This window comes from Leptopilina boulardi, unplaced genomic scaffold (assembly GCF_019393585.1).
Source record: "Leptopilina boulardi isolate dan_hultmark-lab unplaced genomic scaffold, ZJU_Lbou_2.1 LbouV2_240, whole genome shotgun sequence".
Lineage (NCBI taxonomy): Eukaryota > Metazoa > Arthropoda > Insecta > Hymenoptera > Figitidae > Leptopilina > Leptopilina boulardi.
In genome coordinates this window covers 34,070-54,007 of record NW_026137797.1, presented here as the reverse complement: position 1 = coordinate 54,007, position 19,938 = coordinate 34,070, and the positions used below count along the sequence as shown (strand labels likewise).

Sequence of the window (19,938 nt, the reverse complement as noted above, 5' to 3'; positions counted from 1 at the left end):
GAATGTCAAAATAAATTTTTTATTTTAACGAATTTTCTAAAAATTTGATACTTTTAGAATTTTAGGTTCACTGAATTCAAATTTTATCATATAGGTACAATTCAAAACATTAAAAACATTCAAAATATGAAGATATTTTTTAGTCTGAGAAAAATTTGTAGTAATTTGTCATAATAATTTTGAATTTTAGAAGAACTATTTCGCTCAAAATATTTAAAAGCAAAGTGAAAATAAGAATTACCCAAAAAAATTTTGTCACATTTTGAGTTTAACTTTGAATTCACTTTAATTCCTAAATCATAATAGGAATTTTAATAAAAATCCGTTAATTAAATTTTTTTTCATTTTTTATCATAAGTAATGAAAAAATTGTAATAACTTAATACAAAAAAAACCTAAAGTATTAACTTTTAAAAGAAAAGAAAAATTGTGTTATTGATGAAAATTTAATTTTTCGTTTATGTATTAAAAAAATATATTACTATATACGATTATTAGAAAACATATTGAATTTATTATTATTATTTATTTACAAAAAGAAATCAAGATACTTGGATAAAAAGTACTTGTCAAATTTTTATAGAGCGTAATATTAATGAATTAAAATGATAAAATAAATAGAAAGAAGCACTGAAAGAAATCAAAGCTTTAATTTAAAAATGAACTTTGTTTTATTTCACATGTATTTGTTGAATGTGTGGAGACTCAATTTAATTAATGAAAACCAAATAATACATATATATATATAGTATGTAAAATTAGTGTATAAGTAAATATCTGATTAAATATAATTTTTAATTATATATACACAATACAATCTACTTAATATTTAATAATTAACCAATAATTTTTACAAGCTGAAATTACAAATACAATAATTAAAATCTTAACAAATGCAAGAAATATTAAGTTTTTTCTTAACTCCAATATTGCATTTAAAATTGTACGCAAATAAAACAAAACTTTATAGAAAAGAAATGTTACAGCATTTTCTTTTGTAATAATAAAATCATGCATAAATGTAAATGGAGAGAAATTTTTTAACATGACGTACTCTAATGTAATTGATTGAAATACATTAAAATTTTCATATTCTTCATTTACAAATTCATTTAACTATTTTTTACATTATGCTTAAAAAAACATTTCAATTTATTATAAAAATCAATAAAATTGAATTGAACTTTTTAAATGCAAAACAGTATATTATTAATTTAAAAAAAAAATTGAAATTTTAATTTATGTCAAAAAACAGAAATTTTTTATTTTCAAATTTAAATTCTTCAAAATTTTAAAAATGTGTACAACTAAAAATTATTAATGTCTCAATCAACGACATTAAAATTTTTCACACGTCCTTTAAAGGTGAATTAAAAATAAAATTCAGAATAATTGCAAGCATTTTAAAAAGAGATAAATATAATATGAGAATAAAAAATGAAGACACATAAAAATTTGATAAGAATTATTCAAATACGTCTGTCTTATTCGGTACAGTGTTTATTTACAGAATAGGAGCGACGACATTCAATATTAATCGTTACCATACTAATTGTAGTGCAATTATTATTAATTTCTGTTAATTAATAATAACGTGTCATTTACTGTACGCGTCCGCGAGAGCGACGAGGCAATTATTGTTATTTTTCTTATCAGTTTTATCTCGATTTTTTGTTTGTTCATTGAAAATTGTACATAATATATCAATATTTTTCTCCTTCTCTTATCGAAAAGACTTGAGATTCCAAGGTGAGGTCGCCTCGACGTATTCGTGGTCGAATAAATTACATACACATAAATGTATTATAAATATATACATTTCTTTTTAGAATTGTGTATCTATCAAGATGGATTGTATATAAATATGAACACATTTATGTATAATTGCAGTATACAAGTAGACGCTAGAAAAAACGATACTTACACTTAAAAAAGTAACAATTGTTAATCGTTATTTTTATCATTAAATTATTAATCGTACTCGCATTAAAATGATTCATATTTATTCATTCGTCCACGCTTGGCCTACACAACAACACTGTTCGCGATTGATAGACACATCTCACCGTCATGACTGCTTTTTTTATTATTATTATTTTGGCGCCTTTTTTAAATTCATCTCCACAAGATTTTAAAAATTCTCATCCTCAATATAATAATAATAATAATAATAATAATAATAATAATAATAATAATAATAATTATTATAGTTTACAATTACTACCATGATTAATATTTTTTCCCCTTAAAACATAGATGGAGCGTCTTTTCAATTAAATTTCTTGACAAAATTCACATACACTAACAGACACACACGCATACATACAAATGTTATCTCTTCTTAACTGAAAAGATAACATGTAGATCTCATTTTGTCATTTCATTATTATTTTTTTTTATTGAGCTTTTCTAACGAAAGCGAGAATCACACCTTAAATTCGTACCAAATACAAAAAATTACAATTCATCAATGACAATAAATAAAATATTAAAAAAACAGAATTTTACATCCTTATGCGACGATTTTTTTTGACATTTAAAAAAAAAGAATAAAAAATCGTTATCTTTTCGCTTTCTTTGAAGTAACTAATTCAACATTATAGAATAGAATCTTTTTTTTCTATTAGAAAAAAACAATGTTAAAAAGTAAATTAATACAGTTACAGTATTTAAAATAATTATTGTAATCTATTATACAATTATTTAATAGTACATTTAAAAAAAAATGTGAAAAATTTTATTTCGAAGAAAGAAAAGACAACGAGGAGCTTTAAAAGAAAAATAGAATTCAATAAATTACATAATTAATATCTGATCGAATGTAATATAACAATCGTCAATTGAAAATTCATTATCTTCGCTAAATAATTCTAATTGATATTATTATAATATTCACTTAACAAATTTATGAAGAAAGAAATATTTGCATTTACTTCATTTTTTTTCTTCTCACGTCGTATATAATTTTTCCTTATTTTTTGTCGTGTTTTCGTTTTTACGATTTCCATTTTTTTTATAAATAAGTTAAAGCGCATATTCACTCTATGTGATTAAAAGCGAGTGTGTCATTTCTTGCTTACACTGGTATAAAAATGCATTTTACTTAAAAATCATGTCCAGTTAATTTCTTAAGTAAGAAAATCTGGCCTTTTTTAAAAACCACAGGCAACAGCAATTACATGTAATTGTTTTTTGCAAATGTAAGTATATAGTGAAAGAGACTACGAATTATTGTTGAATTTAAAATACTTTGTACAAAAATTCATCATGGACCCAACGGAAGTTAACCAATAATATGGCGTTCTTCTTCTATATTCAATTCCGGATTTATGTAAAGATACGACGATTTTTATTTTTTTTTTTTTTGGCAGGAATGTCAAAAAACTGATAAGATGATTTTTTCACAAATATTTCAATTTAAATATTAATAATGCAAATTCTTTTTTTTTTTGAGATTCAAATTTTTCCAACAATTTTTCACGATATGCTTTTTTTTCAGTTACGCATTTTTTCATATACTGTATTACAATATTGATTTTTATTGCAATTCCTTAAAAAGCTATTATTGTATACATATGAAAGTAAAAATAATCTCAGAATATTTTAATAAGTTTTAAACATTTATTTTGCTAAGCAAAGAAGCTGCTCAATAAAATCAGTGATTTTCAATTTTCTAATTGTTTTTAAATTCTTTTTTTTCAGAGAATATTTTGTTGAAACAACGAATCATTCTAAAATTTGATACTAATTTTTTTTTTTCTGAAATCCATGTTTGCAATAATTTCCCCTCTCTTTTTTATCGTATAGAAGAAAGAGGGTTTATCATTATAACAAAATGGAAAATAATTTTCCTTTTTTTCTAAATTACTTGTTAAATTATATTTTCAAAATGATTTACAAAACTCGATTTTGAAATAATTTTTCAGAGATTATTTTAAACGAAAAAGAAATGGAATGTTTAAACAGAAAAAAAACAACATTCAAACATTTTCTGTTAGAATTAATTCCGCTCCTTTTCAGTCAAAATTCGAACTTTTTTTTAAAAAAAAAGAATAGAAAGAGTCGATTTTATAAAAAAAAAAAAAAATTAACAAAATATGTGTAACAAAAAGTGTTTTTTTTTACAACGTACGACAAAGACGACGACAATAGTGATTGATGATGAGATTGATGATCATGATACACTAATATGATAAGAGTGTTTTAAATGACAATATAATGATAGAGATGAAAAGGTTGTTCGTATATTCATGTTCACAATTAGCGAATAAGGCGGACTCGTGAAATGTTCATACCAAATTGTTGTTCCTTACGGTTAGTATACATGGCAGTATCGGCTTGATATCTTTTTTTTTCAACGTGTCGTTCTATCGCATTCGCAGTGTTTCTGCGTCCAAATAAAGAAAAACTCCGCGTTTCACGCAGAGGGATCAACATTATAAATAATATTATTAATAATAATAAGACTTGGGTTTTCAGTTGCCTTTCTCTGTAGATTCGGAGAGTTTAGAAAAATAGTATGACGTCTAGCGGAAGGAAGGACAAGAATATTTTTTTGGGTGGGAGAAGATGAAGAATAAGAATAAGAAGCAGTCGGTGTAAAATAACGACACAAAATCGACCGAGTCAGTAATAAATAATAGCACTCCGCGATCCAAAAATAATAATAATAAATATACCGGACGAGACAGAATCACGGAATGGATATAACTTTTGTTCCTTTAAATAATAATATATATGGCAAACTCATGTCAGTCAGTCAAGACCCGTGTGCGTTATTTCGGGGCATAACAATGTAGCTTCCTTTCGCCCCAAATCTACAGCAATTTCAACGCAATATATATATAGTTTAATCTCAAATCTCCCCCGAAACGTGTCTCTTAATTTAAATATTACTGCCACTAGACGCAATTGCATTACGCGATTTCACATCGAGGTAGAAGGAGGGACGAATTCGATTTGTCATATACGAAAAAGACTTTTTCTTTTTTTTTTCTTTCCATTCACACAGAGACTCTTTGATTCTTCTCTATTCTTTTATATTTCACCTCGTTGCCGAGTTGCTTTTCGAAAATATTGTACACCTCCAAATGTATATACTTGGTCGATTCGTGACAAAAAAAGGAAAAAAAAGAAACAATCGATTCACCGCCCTATATTTACAAGACGAATCGACGACGAGTCTGCAATGTATAAAAAAACACGAGATAAATATCTATCTCTCAAGAAGCAACAACAACAACTAGATTGGGAACGACGCCTCGATTTATCAACAATCTTTCCGATCTTCTTCTTCTTTTGCCAAAAAAAAAACGAGAGATCGCTAATCCACCTGATACTTTATTTCATTTATAAAATTGTTTTTCCTTCTTTTCCAATTAATAATCTCAATTATTATAGAAAATTTTGATTTTCTTTTTAATATTTAGAAATGGAGTTTTTTAAAAAAAGTATACAGGTTATTTACTTTTTTTTGTTTGTTTTCGAGTTTCGTCGTAACGTTCCAAAGAATCGACGAAGCATTTCACACTCGGCTTCGATGAATAGAGAGGAGAGAGTCATGTATTGTAAAAAAAATGTGAAACGAATCAATGAAGGATCCGTGAATCGTCCCTTCTTCTACCGAACAAGATGGCCAACATAAATCGACCACGATATATATATATACCAAAGTTCTTCGATTCTATACACAGACGTGTGTGTGTGTGTGTTTATGAGGACACTCTACATAAATGCATCTGAAATTTGTTCATCTTTGTCAATAAATTGTTGACAATGCCTGATTTGAACGAGCGTCAAATATTTTGCACTCTAAAAATTCTTCGGTTTTTTTTTTGTTTTATCGAAAAATGAAAATATAATGAAATCTGACCGTGTCCAGCGGTCGTCGAATTTAAAAGTTCGACTTCCATTTACAAGGACACTGAAATCACACTGGCGGAACTTGAGGAAGAAATATGAAAGATTATTGGCTGACGAATTAAAAGATTCGAGGCCTAATATTCGATCATTCGGTTGAAAAGAGAGAATTACAAATTGATAGTGATTGAGCGCAAGAGAGGGAGAGAGAGAAAGAGAGTGCTTTTGACAAAAGATTGCGTGACGCTCGTCCTTTCCTGCAGGCTATTGATGGCTCACAGGACTTTTGCTCACTTGCTGATCAAATAGTGTTCTCCAGCTGCGATCCACGTATTATTATTATTTTTTTTTTTTAAATCGATTTGGTCGATCAGTGTCGGTCTTGAGGTGATTTCGTGGGGCGCAAGGACTTGCCGGTGGCCTGAGCTAAAGAGCCTCAAGCGTAAAATTCTCGATTGTGGTGTGGTGCCCCAGGTTTTGGATATGATTGCGTTGCCGGTGATCTCCTCGGTTCGTCCAAAGCATATGAGCCCTCGTCCTTCTTGCGCATCCTGTACACGATGAACATCACCACCAAAATTGCGCACAGTAGTCCAACAACTGCGCCACCAATTACGGCTGAAATTTTATTTTCAATTATTAAGTAAATTATATATTTTTATTTCTATATTTTTAATATTTACAATTTAATTAAAATTATTTGATCCGTTGGAGCAAGATTCTGTAAGTTGTTTTTGAAAATAAAAGAAAAACGTAGAGCTTTTTTAATAAAGACTTTTGTCTTATTTTTATGTGTTTTTTTTGTCTTTTTATTTTCAAAAAACGTACACAATCTTGTTCCAACGGATGAATTTTAATACCTTATCTTTTATCAACAATGAAGAGCGATCAAATTTTATACGAACATATTTATATCAAAAACGCGGTCTGAAGTTTTTCTTATTGTTTTAAATCGAGTAATAAAAATAACTGAATTTACAAAATAATTTTATTTAAAAACAGTTTACTTTTTAAAATAATTTCTACATAATTTCCTGATGTTCATCTCTTTAATTAAAGTTAAAAAAAATGAATTTCATTAAAAAATAATAAATAAAATATACCTAATAATTCTTTTTGATTTAAGAATGTTCAATTTTTTGTAGTTATTTCTAATATAAAAAATAAAAATATAAAAGATTATGTAGGACATGTATTTTGTAAACATATTGAATTGAATTGAAGTATGTTTTACGTTAATTTAAAAATAAATATCTAAATCTTCGAAAGCAGAGAAAAATAAAAAAAAAAATAATAATTTCACATGACTTTGACATAACCGTCACAAAGTTTGGCTTTTAAATGATAATTACTATTCATATTGTTAGTAATCATTACTATGTATATGTGTTTACTTCTAAACAATTTTTTTAATCACAGTTTTTTTTAAGGAAATAATTAAATATTTATAAATATTTAATTATTTATTGTATATTAAAAACAATTTTTAAAAAATGTAGTATTTAAATATTATTAACAAATTTTAAACTCTGTGCAAAGAATTCAAATTATTTATTTTGTATTTTTATGTTTATTTATATTGCTTGAAATATCTTTTTTCGCGCATAAAAAAGGTAAAAAATTCTTATCAGCGACTGCTTTAAAACAGTCACTTCGGTGACTTTGCACTTTAAGAAAAATATATCTCTTTCTGAACTCATTTTCAATTTTTATAGGTACTTTCATTGTAGATATGTCGTTTTTATTACATATATATATATATATTTTTTTTTAATTCAAGAAAAACTGAGCATATTTCTTGTAGAACATTATTTTTGAGATCTGCTAATAAAAACGAAGAAAAATATGTTTCAATAAACGTTTCTTCACCTTTGAAAATTTTAATTTAAAAATATTCATAAGTTTTGTAATTCTTATCTCGAATTAAAAAGTAAGATACTTGTTTCCTTATTTCATATATAAAATAGTGAAATAAATAAATCGTGAACAGAAAAAAATTAATCTTAACTAAAGGACTGCAATTATTTAAATAAACTTGATTTAAATGAAAGTATCATTTACATTTAAATCATGATTTAGATGAAAGAGTCTTTAATATTAAATTTTTTTAAATTTATATTTTAATATATTTTTCTCATTCAATTTTGTATATTCTAAATTTTTATGTTAAAACTATTATAACCTTAATAGGATATCTAAATACGTATCGATTGAATTATTTGAGAAATTCTAATATAAATTATTATTACAAAGTTATTGACGTTTCAAAAATCAAAATATTTCTTTTTGGATAATTTTAGTTTAAATTTTCTATATAAGTTCTAATATATTTTTTAAAAAAAGTTATAGTTATTCAAACTTTATTACGGAATTATCGACTTTTTAAAAATCATCAATTATTTTAAAAAATGTGAATTGTGGTACAGTTTTAATTTTTCACTCAAAAATATTATTTTCTTTGATAAAAATATAAATATTTTCTGATACTTGTATTATTAAATTTTATCGTTTAAGTATTTATTAAAAAACAAATTATTTAAAAATAAACTTTTGAAAAATGTTACATAAGTAAAAATAAATTTGAATTATTTTTAAATTATTTATTTTAAAAAAAATCGGATTTTTTAGAAGCCCAGCTTAACTGGTACTATTTTATATTGCTTCATATATAAAATTTTTTAAAAAAATTGAATTTAAAAAAATACAATTTTTTAAAAATATCTTACCAGCGAGTACTCCTGGTTGCGTGAAGAAGGAACTGGCTCGGTCCACTGTTTTAGGGTTCATATGAACACCGATGTCATGTGAGTCTTCCATGTCTTCGTCAATGTCAGGTGGCGAGTCGAAATTATCAACTGCGTTGTCCGTTTTAGGCACAGTATCCGGAATATTCTGTAACGGGAAATTAAATCAATAACACAATTGAACTTACAAAAATTTGCATGTAACTTGATAGAATTTTTAATTATTTTTTACTAAAAATTTTAGTAAAAAAAATAAATAAAAATTACTTTTAAGAAACTAGTACAATAATTTTACTAAAAAATTAGTAAAAAAAATTACTCTAAAGAAAATAGTACAATAATTTTACTAAAAATTGGTAAAAATTCTTACTAGTTTAAATTAGAATTTTGACTGTATTTTTTTTTTTTTTTTTTTTGCATAAAACTTCTTATTTCTTCCAGACGAAATTTTTTTAAAACATTTTTTTTCTATTGTGAAACTAGTGGATGATTTGAAATTTCTATTATGAATCTATCTCAAAATAAAAAATATAACATCATTGTAAGTAATGTACAGTTTAGTAAAAATATTTTTACTCGAATTTCATTGCTGGAAATATATAATATTATAATATTAAAATTCAACTCACCTGCTTTGTCTTAGGAGATATGTTTTCATCAATGTGTGGTACACTAGGTTCTGGTACTTTTTTAGGTGTCGTCTCTAGTGTATTATGTTGATTAAAATCTGAAAATAAAATACATCAATATTCATACTACAATAAAATATATATTTTCATTTTTTTTAATTATTTTGATACTCTGAACTGTGAAACAGGAATTTCGGTAATTCATGAGAAATCTCACGTATGCGTTTGAAATGAAAGATATTTAATCAATAAAATACTTTGTCACAAATGAAGTAGGTGCACTAATAATAATAATAATAATAATTATTATTATTATTTTTATTAAAAGGAGTGAAAAAATGTTATTTAATGAAAGAATTTTTTTTCAGAATGTTGAGTACATAGAAATATGTGTGAGCATGTGGAGATATTATTGCGGAGAGTATAAAGGGAAAGGGGGCAATGCATTCGGAATTCTATGCGTTTTCCAATATATTCCGCGTTTAGCTGTATGTGCGGTCATGAAAGCCGAAATGAATTTCCAATGACCATGACTCAAAATGACGTACGACTGGTTGCCATGCATCCATACGGAGTTGGTTTTTTTCAATTTTCGGAAATGCCATAAATACGTCTAACTATATATGTAAACACATTGCACATTGGTTTCCTCGTCTACAACTCGTCCATTCTATCGGTTATATCCAGAAGTTGTCATTCTGTCATCGTTTGAAAGCCCCTCTCTTTCTCTCGCCTATATTCCGTATCACGCTCATATTTTTACAGGCAAAATGTTTTTCATATGAGTTTTTTTTACGCTTCGACGTTTCTCTCGCTTAAAAAGAAGTCAGTGGATACGATTTTTCATCCCGCGCGCCGCTTATATGATTTCAAAAAATACAATGGTTATACGGTTAACGGTCAGTGCTTGCAGAGAATATGAGTGAAATTTATACTAGATATTTTATATCTAGAACCCCTTGTAAAAATGGTTTACCTTCTCAGGCGTGTAAAGATCAAATGATTTTTTCCCCTGTTTGATAAATATATTTTTCTCAACGGAAATGTATATTTTTTTTACCCAAATTACTCAACTTATTTGAAACAAATTTATTTTATTTAATCCAAATTAAAATTTGACATCAATTATTCTTCAAAAATTTACAGATTTCAAAAATTATAATTAATCACAATTTTCTTGATAAATTTTGATTAATTTTTAATTTCTTGCTGAAATATTTCCGTCTAGTATGAAAATTTGATTAAATATTCGGTTACATGAAATTTGGATAATTCAAGATTTTGTAAAATGAAAATTAACATATTAATATATCTGACATTGAAAAAAAATGTATTTAATTCAAATAATCGATTATACTTGATTATTGTGAAAAAAATATTTATTTGTGTTGAATCATTATTATTTGAGTTGGTATTTGTTTCAAATACAAAAATTATTTGTTTAAAAACAGTTAATTTAATTCAAATAAAAATTATTTGATAGAAAAATATATTTATTTGATAATAGTTAAGTAACCGATTATTTGAATCAAATACATTTTTTTTCAGTAATTTCAATTGCTGTAATATGAAAATTCAATGAAATGATTATTTTTTCAAATAATAATTTGGTTAAGATAATTATTCTATTCTATTAGATTTGTTTAAATTAAAATTATGTTGAATGAAAATGTATTTGAATTAAGTTGAATAAAAAATCTGTTAAATACAAATTCAGTTAAATTGAAAATTTCTTTAATTAGACCTATTAATTAGGATCTGTTAAATGATTATTATTTTTTTTAACGTTTCGATTTTTTTCTTTTAGCTTAAAAATTGCAATTTTTATAAAAAATAACTTATTTTATTCAGTGAATTATTCTCAACAATCATAAACTTATTTAAATTTTTAAAAGTATGTTGTTAAAAAATTATAAACAATAATAATTTTATTTATTTAATAATTTTTTAACAATATACTTTCAATAAATGAAAAAAGTTTACGATTGTCGAGAATGGTTTACTGAATATAAAATAAGCTATTGTTTATAAAAATTGTACAAAAATTGCAATTTTTAAGCTAAATGTAAAAAATCAAAACTTAAAAAAAAATTAATATTATTATTATTATTATTATTATTCAACCTTAATAAATTCAGGTATTACATAAACTATAATTTGACAATTGTTTATTATTATGTGAGAAATTTTCAATCTTCCGTCAAATCCAACTTTTAATCACTGAAAATGATATAATAAAATTACACCCACTTTTACTGAAGAACTATTTTTAAAAAAGCAACATTGGAATTTGATATAAATCGGGGAATTGCGTTAAAATAAGTCGACGTAAAATTCAAATTTCAAGATCAGAAATTTTTTGTAAATGATAAATAATTTTTAAATTAAAATACAATAAAAATAAAAATGTTACCGTGACCACCGTCGTCACCATCTTCGTCGTCAGGCCCAAGGCCACTTCCTGATGCCTCAAGATCGTCGCGAACTTCACCACCCCCTCGACCGGAACCTTCCAAGGCTTCCTGGTCGTCTAGATAAAGATCATCTATGTAAGGCGAATTCCCCGCTGATCTATCACTTGTCGTCTGTTCCTTCTGTAAATTCAAAAAATAGACTTTAAAATAAAAAAAAAACTTTTTATACATAATTAACAATATTAAATTTTTTAATTACTTTTCTTATTATTAATTATAATTAAATAAAAATTATATTTATAATTAACATAACGAGTCTTTTCAAAATCATCACTTTATTAAAAAGAAGGAAAAAGATTAATTAAGACGGGCGATGATTTGATAACTCATTAGTGTTTTTTTTTCTGCTTGAAATAGAAATGAATATGAGGCGGAAGTTATAATAAAAATTGCACATGAACATTTACTATCCTGTTCGTTATAATAGAAGATGGAATTTTTTTCTTTTCTTTTTGCAGTGAATAAACACAATAACAAATCTACTGAAGAGAATTTCCAATTGATTTTTCAAGCGTGAAATTTGTTTTCCATTCATATAGATGCAAAGCGGAAGAAGAAACGTTGTTCTAGAGTTTCTGCACTTCCTCGAGGTGGTTCCCGAGGATGCAATGTCGAGGTAATGTGCGATAAACTCAAGTAGGACGAACGACCGGAAGCAGAAAGTACCTACTCTATGTGTGTGTGTGTACCTCTCGATGTTCGAGAATTTTGGTCACTTTGAGGCAAATAACTTTTCTCGTTAACGCCACAACTAACACACATTTCACACAAGTTTTGCAGAAATGCTTTTCAAAAAATTTACGGAAATCGTTGTAAAAAAATTTTCTTTTTTATATAAAAAAAAAAAATTATGTATAATTTATATCGAATCAAAAATTGAACACTAAATAAACAAAATACTGAAAAATTAATTAATATTTTATTATTATTATTATTATTATTAAAGAAGAACCCTCGATTTTGGAATTGACAGACAGTTTTTGATGAAACTTGGCAACATTGGTAGATATTGGTTTAAAAAGATGTAGTTAAATTTTTAGAGGTCGAGGTTTACTATGACAAAAGTTATAAACACTTTTATTTTTTCACATTTTACACGGTGTCTTTTCGGAAAATGCACTTTCATCATCTTTAAAATTTAATTGTAGGAAATATGACAGACAGGTATTAATATAACTTATTGCAATTAAAGTTAAATAACTTTCAAAAAAATAATCAGAAAAAATAATCAGACATCACCTATGAGACATAAAATTAATTATTTTATATAAAAATAAATTTTCACAAAACAATTATTCCGATAAGGTTTTCAGATGAATTATTCGTCTGCCTTCACTCTGTTCACTGTTTTCATTTTTAAGGTTAGATTCTTTATTATTCCTAATACCATAAACATCGCGAAGGTTTTTTCCCACCTCCTGCAGCCTACAGCGGTTCTTATATAAACTTTTCGGTTAACTTTTTTACCCTTCCAATAATAATTTTTTGATGGTTTCACAGAATTTTCTTCTAATAAATTTAATTCCAACATGATAATCAAAACATTTGCAGACGACACGAAGCAAAACGGAGGAGAAACAATTAAACAAATACAATGTTGCCAAAATGCCAAGCATTGCGTTACCCAGTACTGATTGGTTCAAATGAAAACTTAAATAGTTGTTGTTTTGACTAACTATGGAGGGAGGGTTCTTCCTTAAATAATTATAATTAATTAATAAAAAAATTAACACAATTTCAAACACAAGTTACATAAAATTTAATTCACAGTTTTTTTATTAATTAACTAATAATTTTTTTTTTTTAATTTACCTGATGCAGTAGTTAAGATATGAAATTCAAAATTAAAATATTTAATTTACTCACATCATAAATTTAGACATACATATTATAAAGGGCTTAGCGTAATAAGCATGAAAAATCTGCATCCGCTCGAATTTAAGAGCTGAAATTAATGTCACAAATAAAATAAATTTTTTTTGTCTCATTATATAGAGTTAGTACATTAAAATTTTCACGGAAAATTTTCTTAAATGTATTCTTTTTAAAAATAGTTTAAAAAAAATTAATATGGTTCTACATGGTAAAAAAATTTCAAACATTGTTGGCCCATCTTTCCGATTTAAGGATTTAAGTACATAATGTTTAAAAAATTTTTTTAAATAATTGATTTTAATTAAAATTATTGTATTATTATAATAATTATTTCATATTTTGTGGTTTTCCTTCAATTTTACATCCAGAGAAATCTTTTATTTGCATTTATTTGAGATAAATAAAATTTTTATTCAAAATTTTTTATTTTGCTCTGAGACGAATGTATAATTTCTCTGAGTGTAGTAAACAATCTTTTTAATTCTGAAAATATCTATATTAAAGTTACGTTACTTAAATTTTTCCACATACTTAAAATATTATTTAAAATGTCCATCCTTGAGCTAGGTTAATGCTTGGTTGATATAGGACAAATTATATAAAGTACTATAATATATAGATATACCTATAAATATTTTTATAAATTCTTTATTGAATAGAGATCATGTGGTTTTATTTTAAGAAAAATAATAAACATTCATATTGTAAAAGAAATTTTAGAGACGATAACTAAAATGCCAAAGTTATTTATTCATTAAGATTATTTTTACTTTGACTTTTATAAATATATAAATCTTGGATATGCTTTTAAAAAATAATGGCTTTTATTTTGTTCAGAAAAAGATTCTCCACAGAAATGTCTTCTATAAATAATAGAAAACGGAATAAAAATAAAAACTTAATAAATAAATGTGACACTGAAGAAAGGAGATCAATTTTCAAAGCAATCCATTACATCCGAAATAATCAATAAAAATTGATTTTGATTTCACACAATTAAAAAGGAACTTTTAATCAAAGTAAAACTAAAATAAATATATAAACTAAAATTTGTTTGCTTCTTTGGTATACCTTTCTTGTGTTAGAAATTATTTTTATCCTTTTTTTTTATTTTACAATAATACATCATTTTCTTTAATTAAAATGAAGTGGTAATTAGAATATAATTGAATAATGGCGACATTAATGGAATTTGATTATTAAAATGAAACCATTTTTAGAAATAATTAATATTAAAATCGTCTAAATCATTTTTATGTAATTATTTCTTTCTACATTTGCATTAGAAACTGTCATCTTTCTATTTGCATAATTCATTCACATTTTAATTTTTACTTAATTACGTTGAAATACTTAATTTATTTATTTTTTAAAATTATTTTAATCTCTTACATTATTTTATAAAAATTGACAAATTTTTTTTGTATGAATCTAAAAATTAGCATAAAATTTTATGCTTAATGCACATTGATGTGTATCAAAGGTGAAAATGAGACGCGGGCGAATACTTTTGTTTATGTACCTAAGCTTTCTTCTGATTATAAAAGCAAAATTGCTTTTGACAGATTGTCATATAGTGCCTACCTAACATAAAGCCTCTCACAGTTCAAAGTTACTTTCGGTCGGCAAAAAGTATTCCACTCAAGCTCTATATTCTTTCTTTTTATTCTTTTTTTAACTTGAATATATTTTTACTACAAAATAAATAAAATAAAATGAGTAAAAATTTATCAAACGATCAGCTAAAATTTTCAAAGAGTAATTAATTTTTAAATTGTTTTTTTTTTACAATCTACTGTAATCAAATTAAGTTCCTAAAAATATTAGAACAAAAAGTTATAAACAATTGAAATTTTTAGCTGTCTTAAATAAAAAAAAAATTCTCAAGATCCAGTTGAGAAAATTTAAAAACAAAAAAATAGGTTCTCTTATCTTGTAATATAACATTTAAAATAATTTTTGTTTTTAAAAACATTGTTATTTTAAATAGATGTTTGAAGTTTTTATTTATAAAATATAAATAAAAAAAATGTGTTTTTCATGTGAAAAAAATTACTGTTACGTCGGATACATAACGCAAAGTATAAATTTCAGAGAATATTCGGAAATATTCTCTTATTTTATGTTTCGAGTCTAGACTTGCGTCCACTAACTCGGGAACGATTCAAATTGATCAATATATGTAAATAGGGATTTTCGCGGGGAAATTAAAGGAATAATTACGCGATAAACGCATTAAAATCCTTAGGTAAGGTAATGAAAATTATGGTAAATACAAAAATACGACAAGGAAATTGAAGAAATAAGAACACGATTAACGCATTAATATTCTTCGGAATTATTTAGAGATGACAAGAAAAAGATTTAGATGAAAGTTAGACAGCAATTTAATATAAGACTTACTTTTATTTAAACAAATTGGCACTTGTAGACTCGGAAATTGGTTGAAAAAGTGTTGAATTTTTGGCTTGAATCGTGGAAATTTTTAATACAATTTAAATTTAACACTTAGAAAATTGTTAGAAAAAAATGAAAATTAATTGAACTTGAACTTGAACTTGAACTTGAACTTGAACTTGAACTTGAACTTGAAGAAGAATTTGAGGAAGAAGTAGTTTTTTTAGAATTCTTGTGACTGTTTTTTGTGACTGTTTTTGTGACTGTTTTTTGTGTGACTGTTTTTTGTGACTGTTTTTTGTGACTAACTTCTCAACGGGGTTCGTATTTTTATATCATTGTCCCTACCTATTTTTAGGGATGGAACTATGTTTTAAAATAATGGGTCTCAAAGTGGAGGAAAAAGAGGTTGGGAAATTACAAGGATTGGATCCAAGGAAAGAAAATGGGGAAAAAACTGGTTAGGTCAGTGACGGTATTGGGCCCTTCAGGCCCAGCCTTGAGAGATAAGAAGTTGCGTGGGCGTACTTGAATTAGGGGAGTTTTCAAGTGGAAGGGGCTTAAAGTTTTGACCGTTTTCAAGAGATGGAGCCAAAATTCAGTTTTCCAACCAATTTCTGAGTTTTTCATAATTTTCACATTATTAATATTAAAAATTAATTTAAACATTATGAATATTAATATTATTAGTTAAAAAGTTATTAACAATAATTTTTAACAATAAAATGTAATTAATGATTAAAGTTTTAAAATATAAAGAATTTTGTATACTTAAATTGTTAATTAGTGATTAAAAATTAATTTGAATAATTAAAAATAATTAAAATTTATTTAAAATTGTTTAATTTGTTTGTTTATTATAAAAGTATAGAATATTCTTTATATTTAACGAAATTATTCTAAAACGTAAGTAATTTAAAATAATTGAATTAAAAATTAATAATAATCAAAAATGAGTAATAATAATTCAAATGTTTAAATAATATTTATAAACAATTATACACAATGATTTGTCTGTGAAATAATTAATTTATAATAAAAATTTGAAATATTTTAAATAATTAAATCTAATTAAAGAAACCAAAATTAATTAAAGTTAATTAACAATAAAATTTAAACATTTAAACAATTATTATTCATTATTTATAATTAAATCACTCATTCTCATACTTTACATAAAAAATATTTTATAACAGCTGAAAACAGGTCTTGTTGTTTGCAAGAGTGCATCTGTGCTCGGGATATTTAAATAGTTACGCTAGATTATTCAACTATGCTGACTTTATTTACAGGAGATATCAGAATGATATCTTCAAAATACAATGCTTCTCTATTCTATCTTTTTAAATTTCGGAACTGTTGATTTTGAGCTTAAGGTTTTGAGAATTTTAGACGTGTTTCAAATTTACCGGTAAACAAGTTTTTTTAGAAGTAATTGCATTTTGAAGAGAACATTCTGGTATCTTTTATTTAATTTAAGATTATTTACGCTTGTAGATAGTTTTGAAATAAATGTTCAAAACAGCGACGAAGTGTGGGAAACACTTATAATTCTAATTTTATCTAAACTAATCTTATTTAAACATTTATATACTTGAATTATACACGGGACGTTACACCCCAGCCGTAAAATGGTTACTTGAGGATGAAAGACGAAAAGTGACCAAACAAAAAAAAAATTGTACAGATATTTTATATTTGCGGATGAAAAGTTTTGAGGTAGGCTTTGGTTTCTTGAAACTCAATTCCCAAAATTAAGTATTTAAGTTGAAGTATCCTCTTTGTTGTTGTAGTTCATTTGAAGGATATAGTTGTTGCGAAGGAGGAGCTTCTGCCGCTGGGACTTCTTTCGTTTCTTGCGAAGTGACTTCTTGTAACGGAACATCTTCAGGTTGGGGTGGTCGAGTACCCAGATGTACTAATAAATGAGCTACAGACCCACAGATTGCACCTAATAGATGAATGGACCAACCATAGATGGAATGAAGAGTGTATCCATGGACTAGTGTGTTCACCACAGATTTGAGGAGGTGAAAAATGGTGAAGATTGCAAAAACTCCAGCACTTGCCGTACCGAAAACCATAAATTTATCCCACATCTTATTCCAAGTGTTGTTTACGAATTTTTCGACAACTTGTTCATTAAATAGATTCAGAACATTGTCATTGGTAGAGATGATTTGATGTCCACTCATACTCATAGCTAAGTTATTTAGAACTGCAGTTTTCTCTACAGGAAACATGATTTTATCGTTGAGTTGATCAATTTCTTTCTCGGTGTAGATTCCACTGGTAGCCAAATCCTCGGGGTTGATGTACTTCCATGTGTTGGGCTTGGAAGGTTGAATCACTGCAGGTGGCATTGCTTCGACGACTTGTGGTAGTATTTTATACCAATGTTCGTTGACGAGGTAGTATGATGGCAAAAGAGAATTACACTGGATTTGGGTTCCTCTGGTTTTTAGGACATGTGTCCTTGGAGAAAGGAAAAATGTTTTGTTGTTGGCGGTCACTTGAAGTTCATTGTAGCAGTTTTCTCCTTGTTGGATTTTTACTTCCATCGGGGTACACTTAATAATGTGGATTGATTCTCCTGAAACCAATGCCATATACCCTGGACCCTTCATAATATCAAACGCGAATTGGTCTGGTGCTTGAGTAGCTAGAGATAACGAATTTTTAATTGTTTGTTGCTCCAAGTAACATTTTTGGCTTACAATATCGACGTACAATTGTTTCATTTGTTTCCTGATGTGTTTTTCGACATAAATAAACTTGGAATTTACATATGCAAATAGGTCTAAATTTGAGATCGCGATTTTTGTGTTTTTAACAAAGCTAGTACCTAGTTGTGTTTCAAAAATGAATAATTTGGGGTGTTCCGTCTTTAAGATTAAATATCCACATATATATTCGCTTGATTTTGTATTTAAAGCAAATGTAACTTCGCCTTTATTAACAGTATAAATGGTTTGAGGATTATATATATCGTGATCTACCATTTTGTTGGCTCTACCTTCATACAAAATACTATATTGGTCGAATTTACAAGAATGCGGTTGTACAGTATTCCAATATGTATATCCTCCTTCCTGATCTACACATTTTTCTTCTGCTAAACGACAATTAGTTCCGGATTTTAGGACAATTGTATTCGACTCTAGTTTCACGCGAGCTAAGTGTTCTAATAAAGTTATTTTGACTGTTGCTTGCACAACTACCTTTTTCCATGATCCATAGGGATCCGAATAACCTGTTCCCTGACATGAACCATCATTTTCAAGACTTCCAGCTATTGTTATTGGATGAGTAATAGTTTCGTTAATTCGAAGTCCGCTGATTACATGGCTATTTGGTAATTTTAAAATCCCGGTTATGTGTGCACTCTCGCATTCAACCTTATTTGTTTCCATTATGTATTCATTCACACCGTTATGCACTACAGATATGTGGGAAAACATTCCACAACGATATATCGTTCGTCGTACTTCAACTTTACACTGCCTTACCATTACTTCAGAATACTCACTAATCTGAAGTAGTTGTATGTATGGATACGTTACGTTTAAGTTGATGTTGGGGACATCACATTGACCTACTTCAAGTAACGAAATTGTCGTTACATTAAGTTCTCCTGATCCACAATTGTATCCAATCATTCCCACTGAGAAGGAAGGAATGAGGAAAAGAAAACTCAAAAGTAGAACAATCATTCTGTAACAAAACCTTTTGTTTTCTTATTAATAATAAGTTTATTTAATCACTATCAACATGATTGTGTCTTTTATTTAATGGGGTTTTAGCTTCTTTGTTAATGTGAGATATTCGTAATCGATTCGTGTGTACCACTTTGTGGTTCTTTTCGATCTGAATTTTTACATTTGTTTTGCTCAAAATTTCGATTATTTTATAAGGTCCCGCATAATGGTTACCAAATTTACCGGGTTTGGGACCACTCAA

The 19,938-nt window shown here is 26.4% G+C and overlaps 1 protein-coding gene across 1 annotated transcript; it reads right to left on the bottom strand.

Moving 5' to 3' along the window:
- Positions 1-1,450: 1,450 nt before the first annotated feature.
- On the bottom strand, positions 1,451-14,877 carry LOC127280378 (syndecan-like). The gene is made up of 5 exons (XM_051303333.1): positions 14,857-14,877; positions 11,646-11,826; positions 9,233-9,330; positions 8,586-8,751; positions 1,451-6,477 (listed from the first exon to the last, which is right to left on the bottom strand). Exons 1-5 carry the CDS (start codon positions 14,875-14,877, stop codon positions 6,296-6,298), a joined length of 648 nt encoding a protein of 215 aa, XP_051159290.1. The 3' UTR covers positions 1,451-6,295.
- Positions 14,878-19,938: the final 5,061 nt, after the last annotated feature.

Bases quoted from the DNA above. Each gene is read 5' to 3' on its own strand.
- LOC127280378 (XM_051303333.1), bottom strand. From the start codon at position 14,877: ATGACAGTTTCTAATGCAAAT. The intron at 8,752-9,232 runs GTGAGTTGAATT...TTCCCGTTACAG, and splicing joins TATCTCCTAAGACAAAGCAG to AATATTCCGGATACTGTGCC. The intron at 6,478-8,585 runs GTAAGATATTTT...ATAAAATTTCAG, and splicing joins GCAACCAGGAGTACTCGCTG to CCGTAATTGGTGGCGCAGTT.